The sequence below is a fragment of the Macaca mulatta genome, chromosome 3, assembly GCF_049350105.2.
Source record: "Macaca mulatta isolate MMU2019108-1 chromosome 3, T2T-MMU8v2.0, whole genome shotgun sequence".
In the NCBI taxonomy this organism is placed as follows: Eukaryota; Metazoa; Chordata; class Mammalia; order Primates; family Cercopithecidae; genus Macaca; species Macaca mulatta.
In genome coordinates, this window is record NC_133408.1 from 21,509,911 (window position 1) to 21,535,659 (window position 25,749).

Below are 25,749 nucleotides of genomic sequence, written 5' to 3' on the forward strand. Positions count from 1 at the left end.
CAGTGTCTTTAATTTTGACCCCACATTCTTGTTTGAATGTGAAATACCACATTAGTATGAATATGAAAGGGAGTACTCTGCAGCGATTATAAAATCGGAACTAAAATGAAGTAAATCGGTGCGTGTGCAGTTCAACTTAATAGATTATCTTCTAAGGAGTCTTCAGACAGGCTAGGAGAGTGATTTCCGCCTCGTCCTGAAGATGTTAGCAGGTTTCACCCAGTTTTGAAGTAACTTCCCTTCAAATGGTAACAATTTTCTCAGAGGAAGCACAGGTATGGAAATGTTTCATTGCTGTCTTGGCGCCAGTGATGGAGGAGCATTTTGTGACAGGAACGTTGCATGCAGCATCAGTGTTCGTGAATAAACTGAAAGCTAACCTGCCATTTTACTTCGCCCCAGAAAACAGAGCTCTGGCAGGTATTGAGAATAGATTACAGTGTGAAGTGGCAGTATTGTGACAAGCATCCATGTATCAGTATTAAAATCGAAAGGAGCCCTCACGCACATGTGGAAGCAGTTTCTCCCGTTTTCATATTCAGTTCCCTGAGGTAACAGCATTTTGGTGTGAGAGAAAGAAGGGAATCTGACCATTCTCGTGTGGGAAGGGGGCTGAGGACAACAACTTCCTATGACAGCCACCCTGCTCCAAGCCACCGTCATCTTCATCTTTGTCTTCTTTTTTTTTTTTTTTTTTTTTTTTTGAGACAGAGTTTCGCCCAGGCTGGAGTGCAGTGGCACAATGTTGGCTCACCACAACCTCCGCCTCCCTGGTTCAAGCGATTCTCCTGCCTCAGCCTCTCGAGTGGCTGGGATTACAGGTGCCGCCACCATGCCCAGCTAATTGTAGTATTGTTAGTAGAGATAGGGTTGCTCCATGTTGGTCAGGCTGGTCTCAAACTCCCGACCTCAGGTGATCCGCCCACCTCAGCCTCCCGAAGTGCTGGGATTACAGGCGTGAGCCACTGCACCCAGCCTGTCTTCTCCTCTTAAAAGATCTTCCTTCTGCTGTTGTCCCATAGCAGCCAGAGTGATCCTTCAACAAAACACCCCATCACATATACTCCCCCTCAAACAGCCCACACTGGTCCTTCAGAATCCTTACTGTGGCTTCAAGGTTGTACATGATATCCCCCATTTCTTCCCTGCCTCTCCCACTACTTCCTCTGTTGCTTCTTCAGCTCTGGCCATGCGGGTCTCGTGGAATTTGCCAGCCAGCCTCAACTCTTAGGGCTTCCAGGCTAGTTTTGTCATCTGCCTGCCATGTTCTTCCGGCAGCCAGCTGGGAAGATCTGAATGTCACCTCTTCACTTAAGACTCTGCCTGGTCGTTTACTTACTGAGGTCTACCTTTCCCCTCTCCCCTCAGCTCTCCCAGTCCTTCTGAACTCTGCTCTATTTTTCTTTTTCCTCTTTTTCTCCATAATACAAATCACATATTAACAGTATGACTTACTGGCTTTTTAAAAAGTCTTGCAGTAATTGTTTCTGTCCCTAGAATATAATGCCACCAGGACCAGGGCCTTCATGTTTTTCTCATTGGTTTCTCCCATGTGCCTCACATATAGTAAGGGCTATAATGTTGGCGGGCTGGAGAAATAAAAAAATGAACAGGCTCACTAAAGGCAGGATAGTTTGTCCACGTCAGAGCTGCTGTCTCAGCCGCTTTGATACCTCTGACTTCCCACTGTGGGAAAGAATAAGGATGTGGCTTATGTAGAAGGCGTAAGTCATCCAGAATACCACTGTATATTTGGAAGCAAATGTTCACCTTGAAGCAGTAATGCACTGGGAATTGGAACTGCTTTTGCAGTTAGATTTTTTCATTTGTTATGAGTGTTTAGATACACATGATCACTATTAAAAGGAAGGGAGGTAATAGCCTGCCATGGTCTACAAGGCTGTGTTAGGAGACTAAAATAAAATAAATACAAAGGTCATTTAAAAAGTTAAAAGCTTGTGAATGTGATGTTGGTAGTGCTGCTAACGTCTAGGCATCTAGAGGTCAAAACCTAGAGCTAAGGATATTGACCCCTGAGTTTTGTCTCATTTTAAGTCGTTTTCCGCGGAAAGGGGAACATACCCAGCCAGCTTGCTTGCAGAAGGCATGAGTGACCAGGTTGGCGGAGGGGCCTAAGGCCAGAACGTCCTCCGTATTCCATCCTCCATATTCCAGCACTGTGGGCTCTTTTCACTTGATCCCTGCTTTATGACCCAACTTCTGTTGAAGGTCATTTGCCAGATAGTGTTTGGGGCAGGAACAGCTGTTTCATAGAAAACAAGCCATCGTAACAAAGCATATGTTGTTTAGCCAAGTTGTGTTGCTCATTAACAAAACAAAACAACAAAAACCCTTTCCAGTGCCCCAGCATGTGGATGGATTAGCCCTTTACTGCCCTAAAATTAGCTTTACAGCCTTTTTATGGTTTACCCAATCTTAAGAAACTTTATTTGTGTGTGTTTAGGGATGCGAATAAGTATGTTTAATGGCAGTGTTTTGCCTCTACACAATAAAATAGGGTAATTTTTTCTTCCCATGTATTAAACGAGAACACATAGAAGATGCCTAGCATGGAGGACTCTAATGAAAAGAGGCTGTTATCATTTGACCAACATGGGAATCCTAGCCTGTAGTTAGTTAGTTAGTTTGTTGGTTTTTTGAGACGGAGTTCTGCTCTTGTTGCCCAGGCTGGAGTGCAGTGGCGCGATCTCAGCTCACCGCAACCTCCACCTCCCAGGTTCAAGTGATTCTCCTGCCTCAGCCTCCCGAGTAGCTGGGACTACAGGCGTGCGCCACCAAGCCTGGCTAATTGTTTTTTTGTTTTTTTGGTTTTTTTTTAAGTAGAGACAGGGTTTCTCTGTGTTAATCAGGCAGGTCTCAAACTTCCAACCTCAGGTGATCCGCCCACCTTGGCCTTCCAAAGTGCTGGGATTACAGGCATGAGCCACCGCACCCGGCCGAAATCCTAGCCTTTATCAGAGGTTCTGTGGAACCTCAGAGGTCTGTGAGCAGGATAAACTGCTCTGTGATAGTTAAAAATGCAAAACAGAAATAAACCCTCCCAAAGCCAGTTTGTTTCCACTTTCTAAGTGGTGACAGTGACCTGTGTTTTAAGTACCTTAAATATATCAGTGACCTGCTGATAGACAGCTTCCTGTTCCCTCTGTGTCCTGTGACGTCCTGTGACATCCTGACATTCCTTGAGCCCCACTCCCTTCCCAAAAGGAAGTACCTTGATGGGTGAGGACATAGGGCACACGTGTCTCCGGCCTTCTGTGGACGTAATCACAAAATGGTAGTCAGTCCTATGAATTTAATCTCTTTAGGACATAAGGATATTCACGAAATAGAAGGCGAGCTCTCTGGACATACTCCACCGTAAAATTGCTCTCTCCTTCCTCCTCAGCAGCTGCAGAGCAGTAGTCATAAACTATTAAATTCATTTAACAATATCAGCATATGTTATCCTTCTCCGCTTGACTAGACAGTAATCTGGTTTGCTGGTTGATATGAATATAGGATAATTTCACACTAATTGAGATGGGGGATTGTATGAATGGCTGAAAAAATAAAAATTTGAGTTACAGATTAAAAGAGACACAGCTTCCTCAACTATGGGAAGTAACTGGACCGTTAACAAACCTTTACTTGAAGAGAAATTGTATTGCTCAGGGTTCTCCAGAGAAACAGGACCAATAGGTATATACGTATAGGAAGAGATTGATTATGCAGAATTGGCTCACACAACGATTATGGAGGCTAAGTTCCATGATCTGTTATCTGCAAGTTGGAGACCCAGGAGAGCTGGTGGTATGACTTAGTCCGAATCTAAAGGCCTGAGAACCAGGGAAGACAATGGTGTACATTTCAGGCCAGGGGCAAGAGAAGACCAATATCCTGGCTCAGGCAGCCAGGAAATAAAAAGGATGAACTGCTCCATCCTCTGCCCTTTTGATTGCAGACCCTCAGCAGATTGGGTGATGCCTGCCCATGTTGAAGAGGGTGATTTACTTTACTGAGTGCACCAGTTCCAATGCTAATCTCATCCAGAAGCACCCTCACAAACACACTCAGAAACAATGCTTAATCTGGGCACCCTGTAGCCCAATGAAGTTGGCAGGGAAAATTAATTACCACAGAAGTATTTCTGGATTCAATGGAATAAATTGGTAGTATAGTATTCGTATTTATTTCCGTGTGCCTAAAAAGAAGATTTTTATCCTTTTAAATATCCTCAGTCGTATTAAACATACCGCACATTCACGTTCCATAGTTATTCTCTTATTATATTGCTACGTGCATTTCTACTTAGGCCAATGTGATTATAGTGATTCAGATTATAGTGTCTATCTTCTTTCCTTTATACAGTAGACAGTGTTTGCAAACCATAGGAGCTGAAAAAACTTCCTTCTTACATAGTAAGTTTTATGATTCTAGTTTTCCAAAGGGGTGCTTATGTTATAGTTATAACAGTTACAGCCAGATGACTATCTTCATCAGGGAATATAACCCCAAATATTTATACATTTTCATTTGTTTCAAACATAAAATACGGTGTGCCTAAACATGTCATTCTGCCAGATTGGGCTATGCAAAATAATGTTATTGTTTTGTTTTCTGCTTTTACTTTAACTTGTTCTCATTTGAGCTCTACCAGTTAAGGTGAGAAAATGACTGAAGCGGGGGAAACATTTTGAATGCTAAATACCACGTTCATTCCAAGTTGGGATTCATTGACTTAATGATTAAGTTAAAAAAACTACTTGCATACTGGTTTGCTTGAAGCAATGGAGAAAAACATTTACCTTTTTTTCGAAAAGGATGTAATATTCAAAATTATTGTTTCGATCTTACAAATTAACAATGTACTTATTTTTGATACTTTCGACCTTTTTTATGTGGGCTACCCCTAACATTTTTTGAAAAATACATATTACTTTTCCTGTAGGTTGCACTCTGTGATCCTGTGTGTAATTCATTTTCAGTGGTTCTGTTTTGTTTTTTGTTAATGTTTATATTTTCTTTTGGGTTTTTTTTCTCAATTTTTAAATTTGTCCTTTTCTTTTTTCTTTCTTTCTTTATTATTGCGCCCTCCTACCAAAACATTTTCAGTGGCTTTGAATAAAAGTAGCAGAACTTTCCCTTGGTTAGCATTAGCTCTAAGATTTGAGCAGGATGTAATAAGCAGAGGAGGAGGCAAGGCCGCTAATATGTATGAGCTCTGCCGCGTGTCACCCTGTCTGCCAGATGACTTACATGTGGTATGGTATCTCATTTTCCCAGCACTCCTATCATATCATGTGGCATGTTATCACCACTTGATAAAGAAACTGGAACATGGAGTGCTTAAGTTTCCTGCCCCAGGTCACAGCCGATCTGAAAAAGAAATGGAATTCAAATCCAAATGTGCTTAATTGCAAAGCCCCCACATGGCTCTTTCCTTCCTTCCTTCTCCCTGTTGCTGCCAATGTGAGAAGGAACACCACTCCCTCATTTGCTACAGAGAAGATAGGGGCAGCTGTGTAAAGGCACCAGGAATATGCCCTGCCTCCTTCCTTCCACTTGAAAGCAACATCTGGATAGACACTCAACTGCTTATATTTTTTGAAAAATGATTATTAATCAGGATTGAAGTGGAGGGAAAAAATCAAAACGAATGTTGCTCTTTAAAATGAAAGATACTGTTTAATTATTGAACAGCCTTCCGGTTTTAGTTAATATCGTTGAAGACTTTGGATTAAGATTCCAGACATTTTCTTGAAGGATGTAGAAAACGTATTTAACTTAAAGTTTAGTTTCAAAATGACTTAGCTATAAATTCTTCTCATTCAAGTCCTCTTTGAGGTATTATATCCCAAATGTAATACACAAGTATTAATAATTTGATAGGAATACTTGGAACATTCGTGATATTTGAATAACCTTTTGAATGAAACAATTGATTTGACCTAAAAAGATAGTGAAAACATCTCATTTCATTTTTTATGTTAAATATGCTTCTTCTTAAGTCAAAATCCTTTTTTCTTTTAAGCTCATAAATACTCTGAATTCTCACTAGTCATTACTAATCTTTTGGAAAATTGCTTCTATAGGTATTATAATTCACTTGGCTCATGAGTTAAGACATTTTTGTTTTATAGTGTACTCTTGAATTTTATAGGTATTTATGTTTTCACATAATATAGCAGTGTATGTTGCAGTTCAAATATTGCTTAGCAGTATTGGTTGAATTCAAAATAGAAATCACTTTTTGACAACTGGCATAATGAATTCATTGACTAGTGTCAAATTTGTGAAGGCAGAAAGGTCCTTTTGTGATTCAAAAATGTGTTTATTGATTTTTTTGTGTGTGGAGTTTCACATACTGTCTCATAAAGGTTGTCTTTGTAGTTAAGTTATCTAAAATACATCATACAATTTACCTTTTCTCTGGGGTGCAGTTATTCTACAACAGGCTAATTACAGTTATCTTTGGTTTCTGCAGGAGTCTGAATGTATGATATTGATGATATCATCATTTACTTTCAGAGTTGCAAAATATGAATTCAGGAAAGCATGGGGATTTGGAAAAACGTGTCTATCCAGCACCAACTGTTTTTGCTCTTTGCATGCTTGTTTCGTAAAGAACTCTAATACTATATTGCAAAGTGGACCATTTTAAAGATTTTTCCTTCATTCTGTACTTGGGAATGATGAAACACATCATTACTGTGCTGCACAGTGTCTCATGGTGTTCTCTTAAACAGCATTAACGTCTTGTATGCGCTGCTTTACTAAATTCTCTGTTCCGAGAAATAACTGAAAATATGGCTTTCTTTTAAACAAGTGGATATTCTGTTGTTGGTGTTTTTTTGTTTTTTTGTTTTTTTCCTCAAACCTCCTTCTCTTCTACTTTATAGTTCCTACAACAGCAGCCAGTACCCCTGATGCCGTTGACAAGTACCTTGAGACACCTGGGGATGAGAATGAACACGCCCATTTCCAGAAAGCCAAAGAGAGACTTGAGGCCAAGCACCGAGAGAGAATGTCCCAGGTAAGTCTGGCACTTCCATCATTCAGCCCTACGATATCAGGAAACCTCAGTCTCCCCCACGGGCCTGCTGGCTTTATCAAGATCTTTAAAGATGCAGAGTTCTAATTTTAAATGTTTACTGTGTGGGCACAGTTTGTGAGTTTTTTGCATCCTCCATGAACATGCTGCCTAAGAAGGATCCAAGTATAGTTGGATTTTGTAAGCACAAATTAAATGATGTCCATAACATTCTCTCTGGTGAAGAAAGGTACTTGGCATTATTATTCTGTATATATGTAGTACCTGTAATCAACATATTATAAATTAAAATCCATCTAAGAGCATTTTTCTCTTTAGTAAAGATGAGTTTCTGTATTAAATCCCAGACTGTTATAATTGTGAACCTACCATTGTTTACAGTCTACAGAATCATAGAGACTTAAAACTGAGCTGAACCATAGTGATTATTTCATCTAGTCTCCTAAGTGATACATAATGGAATAGAGGTTCAAAGAGTGGCTTCCCATTTTAGCACAAAGCAAAATCAGTGAGCCAGAGACAACATTTAGAATCCAGGCCTTTCTTGCTCGTAGTACGGTACTGCTTTCACTATACTTTGCTGGGGGGAAAAAAAAAACCGTGGTTTGGTTTGGTTTGGTATTTTTTTTTTTTTAGCAGATCCTTAATTAAGCAAATTGAAAAATAACTTCTGTCTAAAACATGGCTAATCCATATATACTATCTATACTATCTATACTATCAACTACAATTTAAGCTATGTCTACTACCAGGCACTGGATGTTGTATTGGAGTTTGATAATACAGAGAATTTTAGCCCTTGCTCAGATTCCTCATTCATTCATTCATTCATTCAATCAACAAATATGGGCATATTATTTTCCAGTCACTTTTTCAATTTGTAGTCTACAAACCTGGGAGTGAATGTGGGGGAAAAAAAAAAAAAAGTTGGACATATAAGTGAATGAATAAAGATCTCAGGTTAAAGTAAGCCATTCATTTTTAGTGTTAATATTCTGTGGCAAATATCGGAAGATAGGAGAAATTTTTGTCATACTTAGATACTTAACAGGTCTGTTGAGAGACATTAAATGCAATTATGAATGAGACTGCTGCATATTTTCTAAGACCATAGTCAGTCTTTAGTAGACAATTAATCTTGCTTTCCTGTAATTTCTGATCTGGGTCCCTGTTGACCCCAGAAGATTCCTCCCTGCCAGGGCCAAATGAATGGCCTCTGAGCATGTCTTGCACATGCAAACCAATCAGTCAAACGCTCCTAACTCCCAACCATATTCTTTACTTACCTCTTATACTCTGGGCCACTATACACCTGCTGTAATCACCCCAGAGCCGGGTACCGGACCACTAGGGAAAACCTCATGCCCCATCACCATTATTTGAACTAGTCAGTCCTAAACGTGCCTACCTGCTTCGCGCATTCTTTCCATGAAAACCACAGAGAGCTCTTGTTCATGTGTTCCCCTCCTGACCAACCCTGATGCTTCCCGTATGAGCCTGCTTGTAGTGGCATATACCGGCTTCTTGGGAGCTGTGAGTAACAAACTGTCTTTTCCATGATAATCATCTCCTGACCTCTTGGCCTCACCTGAATAATAGGAAAACCTACACTTGAAAACATATAACTAATAATGTATCTAGAAAGGTACAACACAGATACTGTGTTTTGGTTTGTTTTGTTTTTTTGTTGGTTTGTTTTGCCTTCAGATGAGTAACAATACTTGGATCTACTTTGGTATAATAACATAAGGAGGGAAAACGCCTTATAATCACTATACTTTTGGCTCTGGAATATAATGTGCAGTTCTAGTGGTTGCCCGTGATGAAAACCTAGCAGCGAATTGAACTAGAAAGCTAACCACAGGGAATTAGTGAGTTTTCACCTGATGCCAAAAAAATCAGATTTTTCATTAGGAAAGACATAGGCACTGTCCCGAAAGCATTGGAGGACTATGAATCATACTTATTGCCACTGAAATGTCCTCCTATCTCCCTTCTTTATGAAGCTTTCAGAGGCTTCCTGTGCCCTCACAAATCCACTTCTGGGCACATGAAGTCTTAAAAAAAAGAACAATGACAAAAATAAACACCGAATGCTCAGCTTGTCATTTTCAGCGCCTACCGCTGTACCCTGACTCTGGTCTTCCTACCACCTCTTCCTTCTCAACTGTTACCCTTGCCTTCTGTACAGCGTTAAACTGCTGTTCTGATCACGCCACTCTGCTCACCATCTGCTCATCTCATCTTGGACTTCCCTTTGTCCTCGGCATTGACTTCTCCTGGAAATGCCCCCCCACCCTTCTTCACGTTGGCACATCTCACCCATTCCTTACACCCCACTTCATACTCAGAATGAGACAGACAGTCATTGCCCTTACCTTTCATTTAATTCTAAATATTTGCTCTCCGGTTTTATTAGTGATTTTTCGACACACCTGCGTTATCTTTCCAGCTGGATTGTAAACTCCTTTTAGTACCTCTAAGTTCATGTAAGTCTTACTAACCTTGCATTTATCTTGGACCCACTTAGTCATTTTTTTTAAATTTTGTGGTTTTTTTAATCCTGGTTTTTTTATCCTAGTATAACTTGGTCATTTTTGATCTTATTAAGAAAACGTATTTCAAATTCTCTATTAGTTTTAGATATGACAGGTCTTCGATAAAATAATAATTTAACTTTTCTTTTAGCACATCTATTTAACTTGTGACTTAGTTCATATGAGTTTTGATAGATTTTGTTCATCTTTTAGTTGTCAGATATATCTGATATAACCTAAGAGATGTTATCCCAGAGCAGGGAATGTTGTCTACTAGATTCCAGTGGTCACAGGCATATGAGACACCTGAAATTAGTATGTATCTGATAATCTGTAGTGCTGAAATCTAGGGACTTTTCAACTTCAAACTTGCCTGCCTCTTAAATCTCTACTAAGTAGTAGTCATTTTCTCTGCATGAAACAGCCAAGTCTTTGAAGATCCATCAATCCAAATGAAATTGATACCTTTGTGCCTGCAGTGGAAAATTGCTTTGTAAGAATCTATAGAGGCACTGCAAGGGCCAGGTCCTGAGAATTTTAAAATTAAAAAAGTTTTATTGTAGTTTTTGTTATATGTTTTCTTATAAATACAGAGGATTTTGGGATTTTTCATATTTTCATATTTTTCAAATTTCAATTTTTCATATTTTATATGAAAATAATATGAAATATATGAAATATAATATGAAATATTTCATATAACTCTAAACCTGTACATTTTTGTTGCTCTATGTCGTGACTAGCATCTAGTCAATAGAAATCAGCAGCTGAACCATGTGTGAGCACTTTTATTACTTATAAACTTACTACTTTTAGTATATGCTTAAAATGAAGTCCTTCAAATTGAAAGCTGACCCAACTCTTCCTTCCTTCCTTCCTTCCTTCCTTCCTTCCTTCCTTCCTTCCTTCCTCCCTCCCTCCCTCCCTCCCTCCCTCCCTTCTTTCCTTAATGGAGTCTTGCTCTGTCGCCGGGCTGGAGTGCAGTGGTACAATCTAGACTCACTGCAACCTCCGACTCCCTGGTTCGAGCGATTCTCCTGCCTCAGCCTCCCCAGTAGCTGGGATTACAGGCACATGCCACCACGCCCAGCTAAGTTTTGTATTTTTAGTAGAGACATGGTTTCACCATGTTGGCCAGGATGGTCTCGATCTCCTGACCTTGTGATTCACCCACCTCGGCCTCCCAAAATGCTGGGATTACAGGCATGAGCCACTGTACCCAGCCTAGGTTTTTATTTTTCAGATAAGCAGCAACATTTTAAGAGCGCCCCTTTCTCCTGTCACTAAATGTAAATAAACTTAGCTCACCTAATGAATTTTTTATTTTATAATGGAAAATTGGGTACCATAGGGTACAAAAACATGATCTTTAGAACCACATAGATCTTGGTTTATATTCTTTCCTCCCCCTTTTTTACCTGCATAGTCTTGAGCTGGTACCTTAACCTGGCTAGTCACAAGCTGTTGTGAGGAATCAGTTAAATTAGATAGATGTTGTAAAGCACTTAGTACAGGGTCAGCAGTAATGCTATTATCAGTTCCACAGTGAAATTCACTGTTGATAGGGAGATGCTCAGCCTACATATAGTGTGTATTCATTTGCAGTAGAGTCTTAGTGGGATGGTGCAGGTGATTTATTTATTTGTGGGGGTATAGGATATTTTTAAATTGTTCTGAAAATCAAAATTTGAGTTAATTTTTATAGTAACGCTTATTTGCAACTCATTAGCTAAATGAATCTCTTTAATTATTTCATGGATGCCTCCAGCTTAAAGCTTAAAGTCCAGGTTCTGAGTGTACAAGGTAAAAATGGAAAAAATGTAAATGTAATATGGGAAATCAGTTTTCACATTGCAGTAGAGCATTGAACTTCTATCTCAAACTAATTTTGAGATTCCTTGCTTGAAGAATTGTGGGTAGAGTACCACCACTGTGAACATTCCCAAAGCAGGAAATTGAAATATTTATATTGCAAGGCTTATCTCATCTATAAAGCAAAGATGGTCTTCCATGTCCCCCTTGCCCACAGGTTCCCTTTATTAACTTGGTAGAAGCACCAAAGCAGATGGGACAATATGTTTCTTTTCTTCCATGTTCTATTCTTGTTCATTGCAGCAGGGCATTTGTCCCAATTTTGCTGTAAACCTTGAGATTATTTTTTATATGCTTTTTAAGTATAATGGAATATTTATTCCATCTTGTTTTCTCCATAGTTTTACTAAAACAACAAGAAGAAGCTAATTGCCTATCATATACAAAGAATTAATATCAATAGACAATAAAATCTGTAATTAGGAACCCACATGGTGATTTGATGTGGTATTGTCTCATAGAAGTCTTCTATCTGTAGTTATTTATTCCAAGCCTCTTTTTCTTTCCTGTCTTGAAGTATGTCAGAAGAGTCTATTCCTTAGGGCTAAATACCTACAAATAACAGGCTCTTATAATACAGTAATCAAGTTTCCTCATACTTTGGGAGTACACAGAGTATGCAAGTACACATCTGGCACCAAGTCAATATTTTTTTTCCTTGATCTTTCTTTCTTCATTTTACCTAGCTCAGTTATGAGTTGCACTTTAAACAAATTCTACTTGTCATACACTTGAAAAGGCAGCTCTAGGTTACCTTGAACAACATACAGAGGTACAGTCTTTTACTTTTTTTATCAGGTTAATGAGTGCACTTCACTCAGGGAAATCCATGCAGGAAGCATTGATTTCCTACAAAACACATTCACCTGATATCTTAGTCAGTTTGTGTTGCTATAATAGAATACCCCAGCCTGGATAATCTGTAAAGAAAAAGAAGTTTAAAATTCGGCTTTCAGTTCTGCAAGTGGGGAAGTCCAAGAGCATGGTGCTGGCATCTGTTGAGGACCTTCATGCTGTATCATTTATGGTGGAAGGAAGAAGGGCGAGAGGAGCGCAAAACTCAATTTTATAACAACCCACTTCTCACAATAACAAACCTACTCTCCCCATAATGAAACTAATTTACTCATGAGGACAGAGACTGAATCACCTCTCAACATTGTTGCATTGGGGATTAAGTTTCCAACACATGCTTTTTAGGGGATACATTCAAACCGTAGCAGTTGGTTACTAAATTAGTGCTATTTGTTAAAAAATACATTTTTTCTGCATTCAGAATATTATATGTTTTCTTGGAGTTTTTGGAAGGACTTAGAGTAATCCTTGCTGTTCATGACTTAGGTCGGCAAGCTTAAAGGGCCTTAATTCCCCATCAGTTCTTTAAAGGGGGATAGGTCTTAGGATATCAGACAGCAGAGGTCTTCTTTTTCTCCCCCATTATATACTTCTCTTTGGCATTGTATTCATCACACACACACATACACACACACACACACACACACACACACACACACAAAATGTCATATTTTCTTTTAAAGTCAAAATATATAGTTTAAAATGGTTTCAGTCGCTTTCATAAGAGAGTAAAACTTCCATGTTTCAGTTAAATATTGGAAGACCTTGTTCAGTTAGTGTATGCCTTCTATGAATAGTTGGTGTTTGTTCACATCAAATAAAATGACTGTCACTCAGTTCTAGGGAAAAAAAGACCAACCTTGACTCAAAAGGCTATATTCCTGCAGTAAATGTGAACATTTATGTTTAATATACTGCTGTGATTAATTATGTATATATCCTAGTGGGAGGTCACATATTATTCAGATAGGAATGGGTATGTAATACATTTTTAAAATATCTAAAATGACAAAAATAGAAGAAAGACATAATCATCCATCCTATTAAGTCTGTATTCAAAGGATGAACTGATGATTTTAAACTCAAATGTTTTCTTAATTTATAGGTCATGAGAGAATGGGAAGAGGCAGAACGTCAGGCAAAGAACTTGCCTAAAGCTGATAAGAAGGCAGTTATCCAGGTAAAATCTGAACCCATTTCGTACCAAACATCACATGCCAGCAGTCTGTTTAATGAGTGTCTGCAGGTTTACCTGCATCTGCCAGCACCTCAGGCGTGATTGTTCATAGTCCCATGAACTTGAACTGTTCTTAATCATTGTCTAGTAATTGAGTTGCTTAAATCCTGCCTTATATCTGCTCCCAATTATTTCAAGTTATAATTCATTGCCATAAAACTCATATTGTAACTTGCAATCTACTTTTTATTAATCATACATCTTTTCAGTCACCCACAATCTTCTGCTGCTTCTCCCTCCTGCAAAAATTATGAGAATTTGAATTTTTGACTTAAACCAGTCTCAAAATTACCTTAAGTAAACCAAGAGTTTGTTATGATCAATTACTTGAGGTACTTTTAGTAAGAGAGGAATTTTTTTTAATATAAGAGTTTCAAGAGTGCATATATTTATCCAATGTTATTATTAGTCAAATCGGTCTTCAGAGAGCCTATGAAATACTGATTTTCAATGAAAAAGTAGGTTTGATGTAGATTGGAGAGTGCAGAAAAGTGACGTAACCTATAAAACATGCAGAGTTAGTCAAAATGTGGAATGACTATGCAGTCTTTAGGATACTTTTTAGCACTAGAAGAAAATGGAATAGGATGTCTTTTTTAGAAGACTTGAAATTGCTGCTTCATCCTACTTGTTCAGTCCCCATGGACATATGTGTTTATGATGGCAGCATTTCCAGGAGAAAGTGGAATCTTTGGAACAGGAAGCAGCCAACGAGAGACAGCAGCTGGTGGAGACACACATGGCCAGAGTGGAAGCCATGCTCAATGACCGCCGCCGCCTGGCCCTGGAGAACTACATCACTGCTCTGCAGGCCGTTCCTCCTCGGGTAGGTCTCCCTGTGGTCGAGTTCCCACTTCAGGTCACAGCACAGACAGTAAGGGTGGGGCCTGGGAACTGGAAACCATGAGAAGCAATGCCTTGAGCACTGTTATTCACAGGTTCAACCCTTGTCCATTCCATCTTGAAAGTCAAAGGGTCACAGGTCAGCTGCCTCCACAGGGCCATCTCTGCACAGTGGACACTCACACTTCTCCAGAGCAGCCAGACAGTGTTCCCAGGGACTCACAGTGCAAGCCCTGGCTTGATTTAATATTCCTGAGGTGGTGACAATTGATGGCATAGTTCAGGTTCGAACACGAAAGCTGGAAGGATGTCTTCCCATCCCTTCAGACCGCTATAACAGAATACCATAGACTGGGTACCTTATCAGCAACAGAAGTTTATCTTTCACAGTTACAGAGGCTGAGAAGTCCAAGATCAAGACATCAGCAGACTTGGTTGTCTGGTGAAAGCTGGCTTCCTGTTTCATAGAACTTAAATTGTTTTTTTAATCTTTTATTTTTGTTTTTGTTTGTATTTTGCTGTATCCTCATATGGTGGAATGGGCAAGTGAGCTCTCAGGGGCCGTTTATAAGGGTACTGATGTCAATCTTGAAGGCTCTGCCCTCATGCCTAATGGTTTCCCAAAGGTTTCACCCTCAAAAAGCATCACATTGTGGCTTGGGTTTCAGCATATGAATCGGGGGTGGGAGAGACACAAACATTTAGACCATAGCAAAGGATTTTAGAAGTAACCTTGCCCAGCCCCCTCATCATGTAAGTATAATTATATAACTAAGGTCAAGGAAAGTTGAGATTTGGCTGAGTTGTAAGAATTTTTAGTGGACCAGAAGGAATTAGAACTCAAATGTCTGTCTCAGAGCAGTGGCCATATTCTCTGTGGGGAAGCGTTTGTCAGTCATGATGACAAGTAAGCTCATGAGAGCTTACTTGGAATGGAAGGAACATTCTGAGCATGAGTGTTTGGTTTATGTCCACTTGTTCTTTCTTGTGTTTTTTTTTTTTTATGAGACGGAGTCTCACCCTGTCGCCCAGGCTGGAGTGCAGTGGTGTGATCTCTGCTCACTGCAACCTCTATCTCCTGGGTTCAAGCAATTCTCCTGCCTTAGCCTCCCAAGTACCTCGGATTACAGGTGTGCCACCACACCCAGCTCATTTTTGTATTTTTAGTAGAGACGGGGTCTCTTCATGTTGGCCAGACTGGTCTCGATCTCCTGACCTCAGATGATCCACCCGCCTCGGCCTGCCAGAGTGCTGGGATTGCAGGCGTGAACCCCATGCCCAGCCACTTGTTCTTTCTGTTTGTCATTGAGCGAGGGATATGGAAAACTATACCTGTGATTGTGGACTGGTCCATTTTTCTAAACAGTGCTATCAGTTTTTACATTGTGTACTTTGAGGCTGTGTTTTTAGGTGCATAATCGTTCCGGGCTGTTAGGCCCTCTTTGAGCCTCTTCTTATGAAATGATCTTTTTATCCTTTGTAATGCTTTGCTCCGAAATGTACTTTAATATTAATAAAGCTATTCCAGCTTTCTTTTGATTAATATTAATGTGGGGCATTTTTCCATCCTTGTACTCTTATTGAACTTATTTGTCTTTATATTTGAAGTGTATTTTTTTTAGGCAGCATATAATTGGGTCTTAGTTTTCCTTTGGATTGAGAAGACCTTGTACACTGAATGAGTTTATGGAAATGGTGTGACAAAATCTGTCATCTTGCTATTTGTTTTCTATTTGTCCAGTCTGTTCTTTGTTCTTCTTTTTTCCTCTTTTTTTTTTTTGTTCGAATTAATTGAACATTTTTTATGATTCTGTTTTATTCCTTTTATTGGTTTGTAAGTTACAACTGTTATTTTACTGGTTCATCTCTTTTGTTGGTTTGCAAGTTATAACTAGTTTGTTATTTTACTGGTTGTTTAGGCTTATAGAAAACATTCTAAACTTGTCACGATGATATTATGTCAGTTCAAGAGATATTATACCACTTCACAGATAGTGTAAGAACCTTACAAAAAGTACTTCCATTTCTCCTCTCTCATTCTGTAAGCGGTTGTTGTCATACTTTTTCCTTACTACATTGTTGATGTTTTTCTTTAGACAGTCAGTTATCTTTTAATGAGTTATAAATTAAAAAAAAAAAAAACCATATGTTTACCTATGAAGTCACCATTTTGGATGCTCTAAATTCTTTGTGCAGATCCAACTGGTATCATTTTCCTTCTGCCTAAAAGATTTCTTTTCAAATGTCTTAGAGACTGGGCTTGGTGGCTTGTGCCTGCAATCCCAGCAACTCAGGAGGTTGAGATAGGAAGATCCCTTGAACTCAGGGGTTCAAGACTGCATTAAGCTATGATTGCCTGACTGCACTCCAACCTGGGTGACAAAGGGCATTCCTGTCTCTTTTAAAAAAATAAAAAGTTTGAGTGCATGTAAGTTGGTGATGGAATCTTTTGCTTGGCTTTGACGGAAAATGTCTTTTTTATACCTTTGGTTTTTGAAAGATATTTTTGCTGGGTATAAAATGCTGGGTTGAGGTTTTTCTCCCACTGCTTGGAAGATGATACTCTGCTGTCTTATTTGTGTTGATATCTTTATCTTTATTTCTCTATAAATAACATGCTTTTTTTTTTCCTCTGTTTTTACAGTTTTCTCTATTTCACTGGTTTTTAACAATTTAATTTTGATATGCCATGGTATAGTTCAATCTGCCCTTAATTCCATCTGGCCATTTTTCATCTTATCACTTCACATACTGTAGTTGTTATATATAGAAATTTGACCTAGGCTCCGCTCAACCCCCTTAATATTGTCTATTTTTACTTAACTTTTATATACTGTCTATATCTTTACTTAACTTTTGAACCTAACGACTACGGTTATTACATGAAAACTGTTTAAATATCCATGTTTGCTAATTCTAACACCTCTGTCAACTTTGAATCAATTTTGATTGCTTATGATTGCATGTGGCATTTCCCTGTATCATTTCATGCCTCATAATTTTTTATTAAATGTCAGACCCTGAAATTAAGCTTGTTGAATGCTAGGTGTTTTTGTAATATTCTTGAGCTTTTTTCTGTCATGTAGTCGAATTACTTGGAAACAGTTTGATCCTTTTGAGCTTTGCATTTTTAGATTTGTTAGGTGGAATCGGAGCAGTTGTCAGCCTAGAACTAGTTATTCCTTACTAGTGAGGCAAGACCCTTCTCAGTCATCTACCGTGAATGTTAAGTTTTCTCATCTGACTTAGTGGAAAGAGGCATTATTCCTGTTCCTGTGTGAACACCAAGCACTGTTAATGCTAAGTGATTTTCCCCCTGGCCTCAGTTTCTTTCACATTCATGTACCCATCATTACTCAGCTGTGTTCTCAAGGATCACTCTGCACGTCTCTGGATTCTCTTTTGGAGCAACTCTCTCTTCACCAGCCTGTCCTGTGACCTTGGTCTCTCCATACACTTCATGTCCTCCACTCTGTGAGTCCTCTAGGCTCTGTGTGGGTTTCCCCACCTGAAGTCATGACCTGGAAATTCAGGGCCATGAGTTTGGCAGCTGTAAGTCCTCATGTGTTTCCCCTTTTCAGGAATCAGTGTCCTTCACTTGATGTCTAGTATCTTGCAGAAATGTTATTTATGCCAGGTGAGGTGGCTCACGCCTGTAATCCCAGCACTTTGGGAGGCCAAGGTGGGCAGATCACGAGATCAAGAGATCACGACCATCCTGGCCAACATGGTGAAACCCTGTCTCTACTAAAAATACAAAAAGCTAGCCGGGCGTGGTGGTGCACACCTGTAGTCCCAGCTACTCAGGAGGCTGAGGCAGGATAATTGCTTGAACCCAGGAGGCAGAGGTTGCAGTGAGCCGAGATTGTGCCACTGCACTCCAGCCTGGGCAACAGAGCAGACTCCATCTCAAAAAAAAAAAAGAAGAAACGTTGTTTATATATGAATATATTGTCCATTTATTCTGCACTCCAGTCTGGCGACAGAGCAGACTCCATCTGGGTGGTTGAGGGGGGGCGTGGAGAAAGAAACATTGTTTATATATGAATATATTGGCCATTTGTTGGTTGGTCAGGCGGGAGGGTAAATCCAGTTCTTCTCACTCAATCTTGGCTGGAATTGTTTGTGCATTTTATGCAACTTAACCAAAAAGTCACCCATTTGCACTGATCTTCCTCGCCATTTTGATTTTTCTATGGATAAAGTGACAGTGCACAGAAAGCCATGAGGAGCTGTTAAAGAGCTCGTGGCATTCTTCCAAGAAGTAAGATACTATTGACCCTGCTCTACCGATGATATCACTGCAACCTCGAGAGATGGAGTGGCTGGTTCAGGGTGACACTGCTAGGAAGGGGCAGGGTAGAGCCGCGAGTCACTGCGGTGCCTTCTCACTAGAACAAGCTTCCTCTCTGAACAAAGAGCTTTTGAAAAAGAATATTCATATTAGCGTTTTCATTTTCATCTTAGCAAGGCACTTGTCAGGAAGTTTTTTTATGTCTCTGCAGAACAAAAGCTCCTTGGTTCTTCTCTTTTTTGGAGAACACGCTTTCAGGAGAGGAGCCGTGTGATCATTTGCCAGAGCAGGAGGGGGTGGTGGGTGCTGAGACCAGAATCTTCATAGCAGACACTTGTGAAGCGTTCCAGCTGAAAGTCCGATCTCCTTAGTCAGATCTTTGCTAAATGGACATTGATGGGACTAAAAATAAGATGAGGACTGAATGGAGGCTTTAACAAATGTACATTTAAACTCTCAGTTTAGTCTCCTCAGCCATCACAGGAAAGGCAGTGGCAAGAACGTTTGCCAAAGTGTCATCTTTTATCAAAGGGGATAATTTTAGAGTGCTTGTAATCATGCTTGTTGTGGGCCTCCGCATCACTTCATATGGAATTAGACAACATGTTCATTTGAAATAAAAATTAAAAACTGGATTAGGAAGAAATATTTTACGTCAAAAATCAGATCACTGTTGTTGATTCATCTAACGATTCCTGTTAAATTCTGACGTCGGAATTCCTTCCTTCCTTCCTTCCTTCCTTCCTTCCTTCCTTCCTTCCTTCCTTCCTTCTCTCCCTCTCTTTCTTTCTTTCTCTCTCTTTCCATCTGTCTCTCTCTCTCCCTCTCTTTCTCTCTTCTTTCCTCTCCTTCCCTCCCCTCCCCTCTCCTCCCTTCCCCTCTCCTCCCCTCTCCTACCCTCCCCTCCCCTCTCCTCCCCTCCCCTCTCCTCCCCTCCCTTCTCCTCCCCTCCCCTCCTGTCGCCTTCCTTCCCTTCCCTTTCCTTTCTTTCCTTTCAGCATCTTGCTCTTTCACCCAGACTGGCATGCAGTGTCCCAGTCATAGCTCACTGTAGCCCCAACTTCCTGGGCTCAAGCAATCCTTTAGCCTCAGCCTCCTGAGTGTTGGGTCTACAGACGTTCCACCATGTGTGGCTAATTTTTAAAATTTTTTTGTAAAGACAAGATCTCGTTGTGTTACCCAGGCTAGTCTTGAACTTCTGACCTCAACTGACCTTTCACCTCGGCTTTTTAAAGTGCTGATATTACAGGCATGAGCCACCATGACTCACCTTTATATCTTTCCTTTGTAATAAAATGTGGCTGGGTAGTCACAGGCCTGGAGTCTAGGGGGCATTACCTGCCATTTTTGTTAAGTTACCATCTTTAAGTGTTCATTTAAGTTTTAATGTTGTATGACTTGACCTGGCATTTAGGTCTGCACTTTGGCAGAATTGTAAATCCCTTCTTTTTTGGTGGGGACAGAGTCTTGCTCTGTCGCCCAGGCTGGAGTGCGGTGGCACGATCTTGGCTCACTGCAAGCTCCGCCTCTCAGATTCACACCATTCTCCTGCCTCAGCCCCCCGAGTAGCTGAGCCTACAGGTGCCCGCCACCATGCCCGGCTAATTTTTTGTATTTTTTTTTTAGCAGAGACGGGGCTTCACCGTGTTAGCCAGGATGGTCTCGATCTCCTGACCTTGTGATCTGCCCGCCTCAGCCTCCCAAAGTGCTGGGATTACAGGCACAATTAAATCCCTTCTTGAGGACTTATATACATTCCTCTTGAAGACATAAATCCAGAGCTTGCTGGTGGCTGTCTGGAAAAGGTCACATCTTGTAATAGGAGTCATACATAAATATTTCTGAGATCTCTCTCTTACTTACCACCGTGCCTGGAAAATGCAGACAGCTGTATTCAGTAAATGTTATTTGAATATAAGTAAATCAAAAGTGTTCTTTCTATAGATTCTGTAGATGTTATCACTTAGACTAATTCTCTCTCTAACCCTCACCAAATTCTACTGTATATTCTCAGATTGTGCAAACATGGGATTCCAAAACAGTGTGGATTGTTTTCAGTCTCTTTGAAGTTCGGATTTAAATCATACTTTTACACAGTTTTTCAGTCTAAACGTGGAAGTGGTATGAGATGTTGTTTTTGTGCAGCTAGAATTCTTTGTTCTACTAATGAGTATCATTTTGTGAGTCCCTGTGTCTGAGTATACTGTATGTTTCAAATTTCTTTTTTTTTTTTTTTTTTTTTTTGAGACAGAGTCTCGCTCTGTCACCCAGGCTGGAGTGCAGTGGCCGGATCTCAGCTCACTGCAAGCTCCGCCTCCCGGGTTTACGCCATTCTCCTGCCTCAGCCTCCCGAGTAGCTGGGACTACAGGCGCCCGCCACCTCGCCCGGCTAGGTTTTTGTATTTTTTTTAGCAGAGACGAGGTTTCACTATGTTAGCCAGGATGGTCTCGATCTCCTGACCTCGTGATCCGCCCATCTCGGCCTCCCAAAGTGCTGGGATTACAGGCTTGAGCCACCGCGCCCGGCCATGTTTCAAATTTCTGATTTAATTATATACCTATAGGCAAATACATTGAATGGTCAACCTAAAAATGCATTATTCAACTCATAGAGTCATATGTATATATGCACATGTATTTAAAATAAGTACTTTGGGCTGGATGTAGTGGCTCACAGCTGTAATCCCAGCACTTTGGGAGGCTGAGGTGGGAGGATCCCTTGAGCCCAGGAATTTGAGACCACCCTAGGCAACATAGAAAGACCCTATCTCTACCAAAAAAAAAAAAGATTGTTTTAATTAGCCAGGCATGATGGTGCATGCCTGTAGTCGCAGCTGCTCGGGAGGCTGAGGTGGGAGCGTGAGCCGGGGAAGTCAAGGCTGCAGTGAGCTCTGATGGTGCCACTGCACTCCAGCCTGGACAACAAAGCAAGACCCTGTTCCAAAATTAAAAATTAAAAAATGAAATAAATACTTGAAATACTACAATTATTAAAACAGTTGTTTTCCCCATGGGAAAAAAAGTTGAGCAGAGCGGTGTCTTTGCACTCAGAAAAAACTCTTATCTGTTGAAGGCTAGTGACTCTTCTAAGTACCAACCCCTTAACCTTTTTACTTTCCTAAGACTTTCTTTGGAAAATCAAGGAGTTAGCACTTTTTCCCCCTGGAAAAATTAAATGCCTCTCCGGAGTTGCAGCACCCGTGGTAAACTTCCATCACCTTTGTAGGCCTCCAGGCTACCAAATTAAATACTTAAAGCTAAGCATTCATCATTTCTTGACCTGCCCTCTACAGTCATGCACTTCTGCTTTTTGCTTTGTTAGGGCTGGTACTCAAGCTATTCATAGCTTCATGAAACAGGAACTAAATGCTGTCTGAGCCTTTCCTCTTGTAACTCTCAGGATTCTACTTATCCTTCATAGACAGAAGATGATCATATGTCCTGACTGTTAAAGAGAAATTAGACTTAATGTGATCCTGTACAGTTAAACCAAAGGCTAGATAGGGATTTTTTATTTAAATCAACTTTCTATTGTAGGCCTAGGTCTGGAAAACCTTAGCACCCCCTAATTAGTAAGAATTGAAGTGTTTTGGGTGGGGGGAGGGGAGAGGGATTGCATTGGGAGTTATACCTGATGTAAATGACGAGTTGATGGGTGCTGACGAGTTGATGGGTGCAGCACAGCAACATGGCACAAGTATACATATGTAACAAACCTGCACGTTATTTACATGTACCCTAGAACTTAAAGTATAATAATAATAATAATAATAAATTAAAAAAAAAAAGAATTGAAGTGTTTTAAAGATAAGGGATACACAGCCAAACCCTTCTTTGTAATTCTGAGATTTTTGGTGTTTTTACAGATACTTAGCATAAATCTTTCATTAGACAGTATCATGATTATTATTCTGACTTCAACAACTTTTGCATTTGCTAGAGGGAAATGAGAATTAGAAAACATTTTCCTGCACATCTGTCTACTTATCTATGCCAGTTGTGTTGTTTTGATTTTCCCAGTGTCTTACGATTGAAGCCATTTTATCCATACTAAAATTCATTTCATGCTTGTATCTGCTGCTTCACACTCAGGCTCTCAGTTTAATTGAGCAAAAAAGAATGTTGGCAGTTTCTATAGCATCGGCACCCTTCTTTCCTTTCTCATTTTTGAATGGTTCAGCCAAATGTTAAATTTTGCTGAGATCTCTGAAAATTTCTTCATAGAATTCTTTGATAGAACATGAATTGTGTGAGACTCTTCATTAAAGAGTATGGTTTCATCTCTAAGTTGAGATTTTGCTCAAAGCTATTTGGTAAATTTCAGCAGCAGAGCAATAAATGTTCAACAGAAAGCAGCAGTCATTGGAGATAACAAGGATAGGAATTAATGGGAGCTTTCCCACAGGTAAACAGGTGATGGCATGAGGAGGTTTTAACCACCTCATAAATAAATTCTTTGCCATGATACGATGTGGATTGCAACTCAACCAAACTTTAATCAATGTGGGTATTGGTGTAACTTTGTTTTCTAAAGCAAAAAAGAAATTGAGTTACTAAATTTGAGCTTTTATATGATACTGCTAATTACCCTTCACTGAAACAAACCAATTATTTCTACTCATCTGTTTTCGTTGCAAAAGAAATTATCTTTTAAAATATATGTATATAGCATATATCTCCAAAGCAAATATGGGACATCTGTACCTCCATGTAACTGATAATAAATAAGTTAAAAATTATTCGCTGAGTTCTTGGTATGTGGAGAGATGAATATTGCAATGTTTAAGGCATTCCATAATCAAAATTTTATAAAGCTAATCAGAATGGAATTAAAAGTTAAAAGACTGCCAGGCAAAAAAAATCATCTTTCGGAAAAGTAAATAATTGTTCTGTACCTACATATTTAATCTTTATTTGTTCACCATTCATTTATTTTTAGTTGAGTTCTGCATACATTGGTGAGCAAAGGGGGACTCATTAGCTTGAGCACTTCTAAGGGCAAACTCAATAACAAATAATGGATGGGAAGGCAGATGGGAGAATTAGCATTTATTGAACAAAATCTTATAAACTATGCTGAATGGTATACATGCTGTTTCAGTAAAACCACTGAGTGCTGTTACTTCCCTACCTTCTGAATGTTTACCAAGTTCAACAAACAGATCTTGCTACATGCAAATGGGAAGTATGTAACAAGAGATACTAGTGGTCTCTGGTTTTCATTAAGTTACATAGAACATTAAGAAGGATGTTGGAAAGGCATTAGCTTAAGAGCTGTCTTGTGCCACTGAGGCCATATTCATCATCCAGATTCCCTCCACAGTGGAGCCCTGCTCAGTCACTGCCTTCAGAATGCAAACAGGTCTTCATAGGATGCCATTAAAACCCATAGCACCGTATGGTTTGAAGCTCTGCTTTCTTCCAGCAAACATACGTATTGTAATGTTAATATATATGTTCATTTTATCCTTGAGAATGAAAATGTATTATGAAAATATAAATATTTAGTTTTTGTAGACAAATAGCACATTATTTAAAGATCCAGTAGTTATTCACCTGCCTGGTATGACTGATATTTGTCCTAAAGAACAGATGGGCAGCAGAGTATCCTCACCCCGGAAACACGTGCGCACACACATGCAAACACAGTCTCACATAAGCTGTAAGGGGTTTATTCATTGTGTGAAAGCTGACCATGGATCCCAGTTTAAAGATGCTAGGTGGTGTTTGGATTTTAAGCATCATTACCTTGAGTTTCCTTATATAAATGTTTTAAAATCAACAAAAATACTCAATTTCTAATAGGTCATAACACTGACTAGGTGTGGGAAAAGGAGAGGGTAAAATTAAAAGAAGCACAAATGTACTTTTCTTTGAATAGGCTAACCAGTTAGAGAATGTATGAAGCAGGACCGCCATAGTCCAAGTATGAATATGTCCAAAATTAAAGTAGATTGCTGTAAATCTCTCTAAAAGTCAAGAATATGTCACAGTTGACATTTTTCGGATGATCAGACCGTTTGACAAATCTTTGCGAGGGTCTGAGTTAGTTGAAAATATCTTTTGTTTATGATGTCAGCAGCACTGTGGGCTTCACCTTCTGGGTTGTACTAATAGTTCTGTTCATCATTAAGGGCTTACACGTTTCACTGTTTGACTAAACAAAGCTCGAAGACATACTAGTCCAAACATTTTCTGTCCTTTCTGCACTCCTAGGTCAGAAGATCTTAGCTCTTTATCCATTCTATGCTAGAGTTTGTCTGAAAGCATGAATCATGGAGTTGTGTTGGGTGCTAAATTTCAGTTCTGTATGCTGTCTTCACTAATTTATGACTGTGGTCTGTACAACCAAAATAAATTATTTCTGAGAACTAGCAAAATACTCTGGAAAAAATTTATGAAACCTACCGGATTTGAAAAAAAGCTCAGCCGGGTGCAGTGGCTCACATCTGTAATCCCAGCACTTTGGGAGGCCAAGGCGGGCTGGTCACCTGAGGTCAGGAGTTCCAGACCAGCCTAACCAACATGGAGAAACCCTGTCTCTACTAAAAATACAAAATTAGCTGGGCGTGGTGTCGCATGCCAGTAATCCCAGCTACTCGGGAGGCTGAGGCAGGAGAATGACTTGAACCCAGGTTGCAGTGAGGGGAGGTCACGCCATTGTACTCCCCCCTGGGTAACAAGAGTGAAACTCCTTCTCAGAAAAAAAAAGAAAAAAGGTCACTAAATGATGAGAGAATTAAAAACACTCCTATTTTCTGCCTTTTATATAAACTCCTGTCTTTAATTCCCAGGTTTGCCATCTTTATAACCTCTAACTAGGAGCAAGTGATTTAATAAAGGGATTCCTCCTACTCCGTCTGCAAATTGGAGTTAATTTTTCTGCTCTTTCTGCAGTTAATGTTGTTCTAGCTTTTGTTATTCATAATTAGAAAAGCAAAAGGATTAATCGAAAGTTGAGACAAAATTGTAAAGTAGGAAGATGTCTCCCTCCCTAAGAGGAGAAAGATTGTTAGGGGAAATAACGTGGAGGCTGTGGTGACACATCCCTATTAGGAAG

General features: G+C 39.7%; 1 protein-coding gene across 12 annotated transcripts in view; it reads left to right on the forward strand.

Annotated features, from left to right (window-relative positions):
- APP (amyloid beta precursor protein) overlaps positions 1 to 25,749 on the forward strand; it is a 286,555-nt gene that overhangs the window by 183,547 nt on the left and 77,259 nt on the right. For all 12 annotated transcript variants that reach the window (XM_015133068.3, XM_015133069.3, XM_015133070.3 and 9 more), the window contains 3 exons: positions 6,900 to 7,033; positions 13,421 to 13,495; positions 14,220 to 14,378. In XM_015133068.3, coding sequence (XP_014988554.1) covers positions 6,900 to 7,033; positions 13,421 to 13,495; positions 14,220 to 14,378 — 368 coding nt within the window. The remainder of the gene's footprint in view (positions 1 to 6,899; positions 7,034 to 13,420; positions 13,496 to 14,219; positions 14,379 to 25,749) is intronic.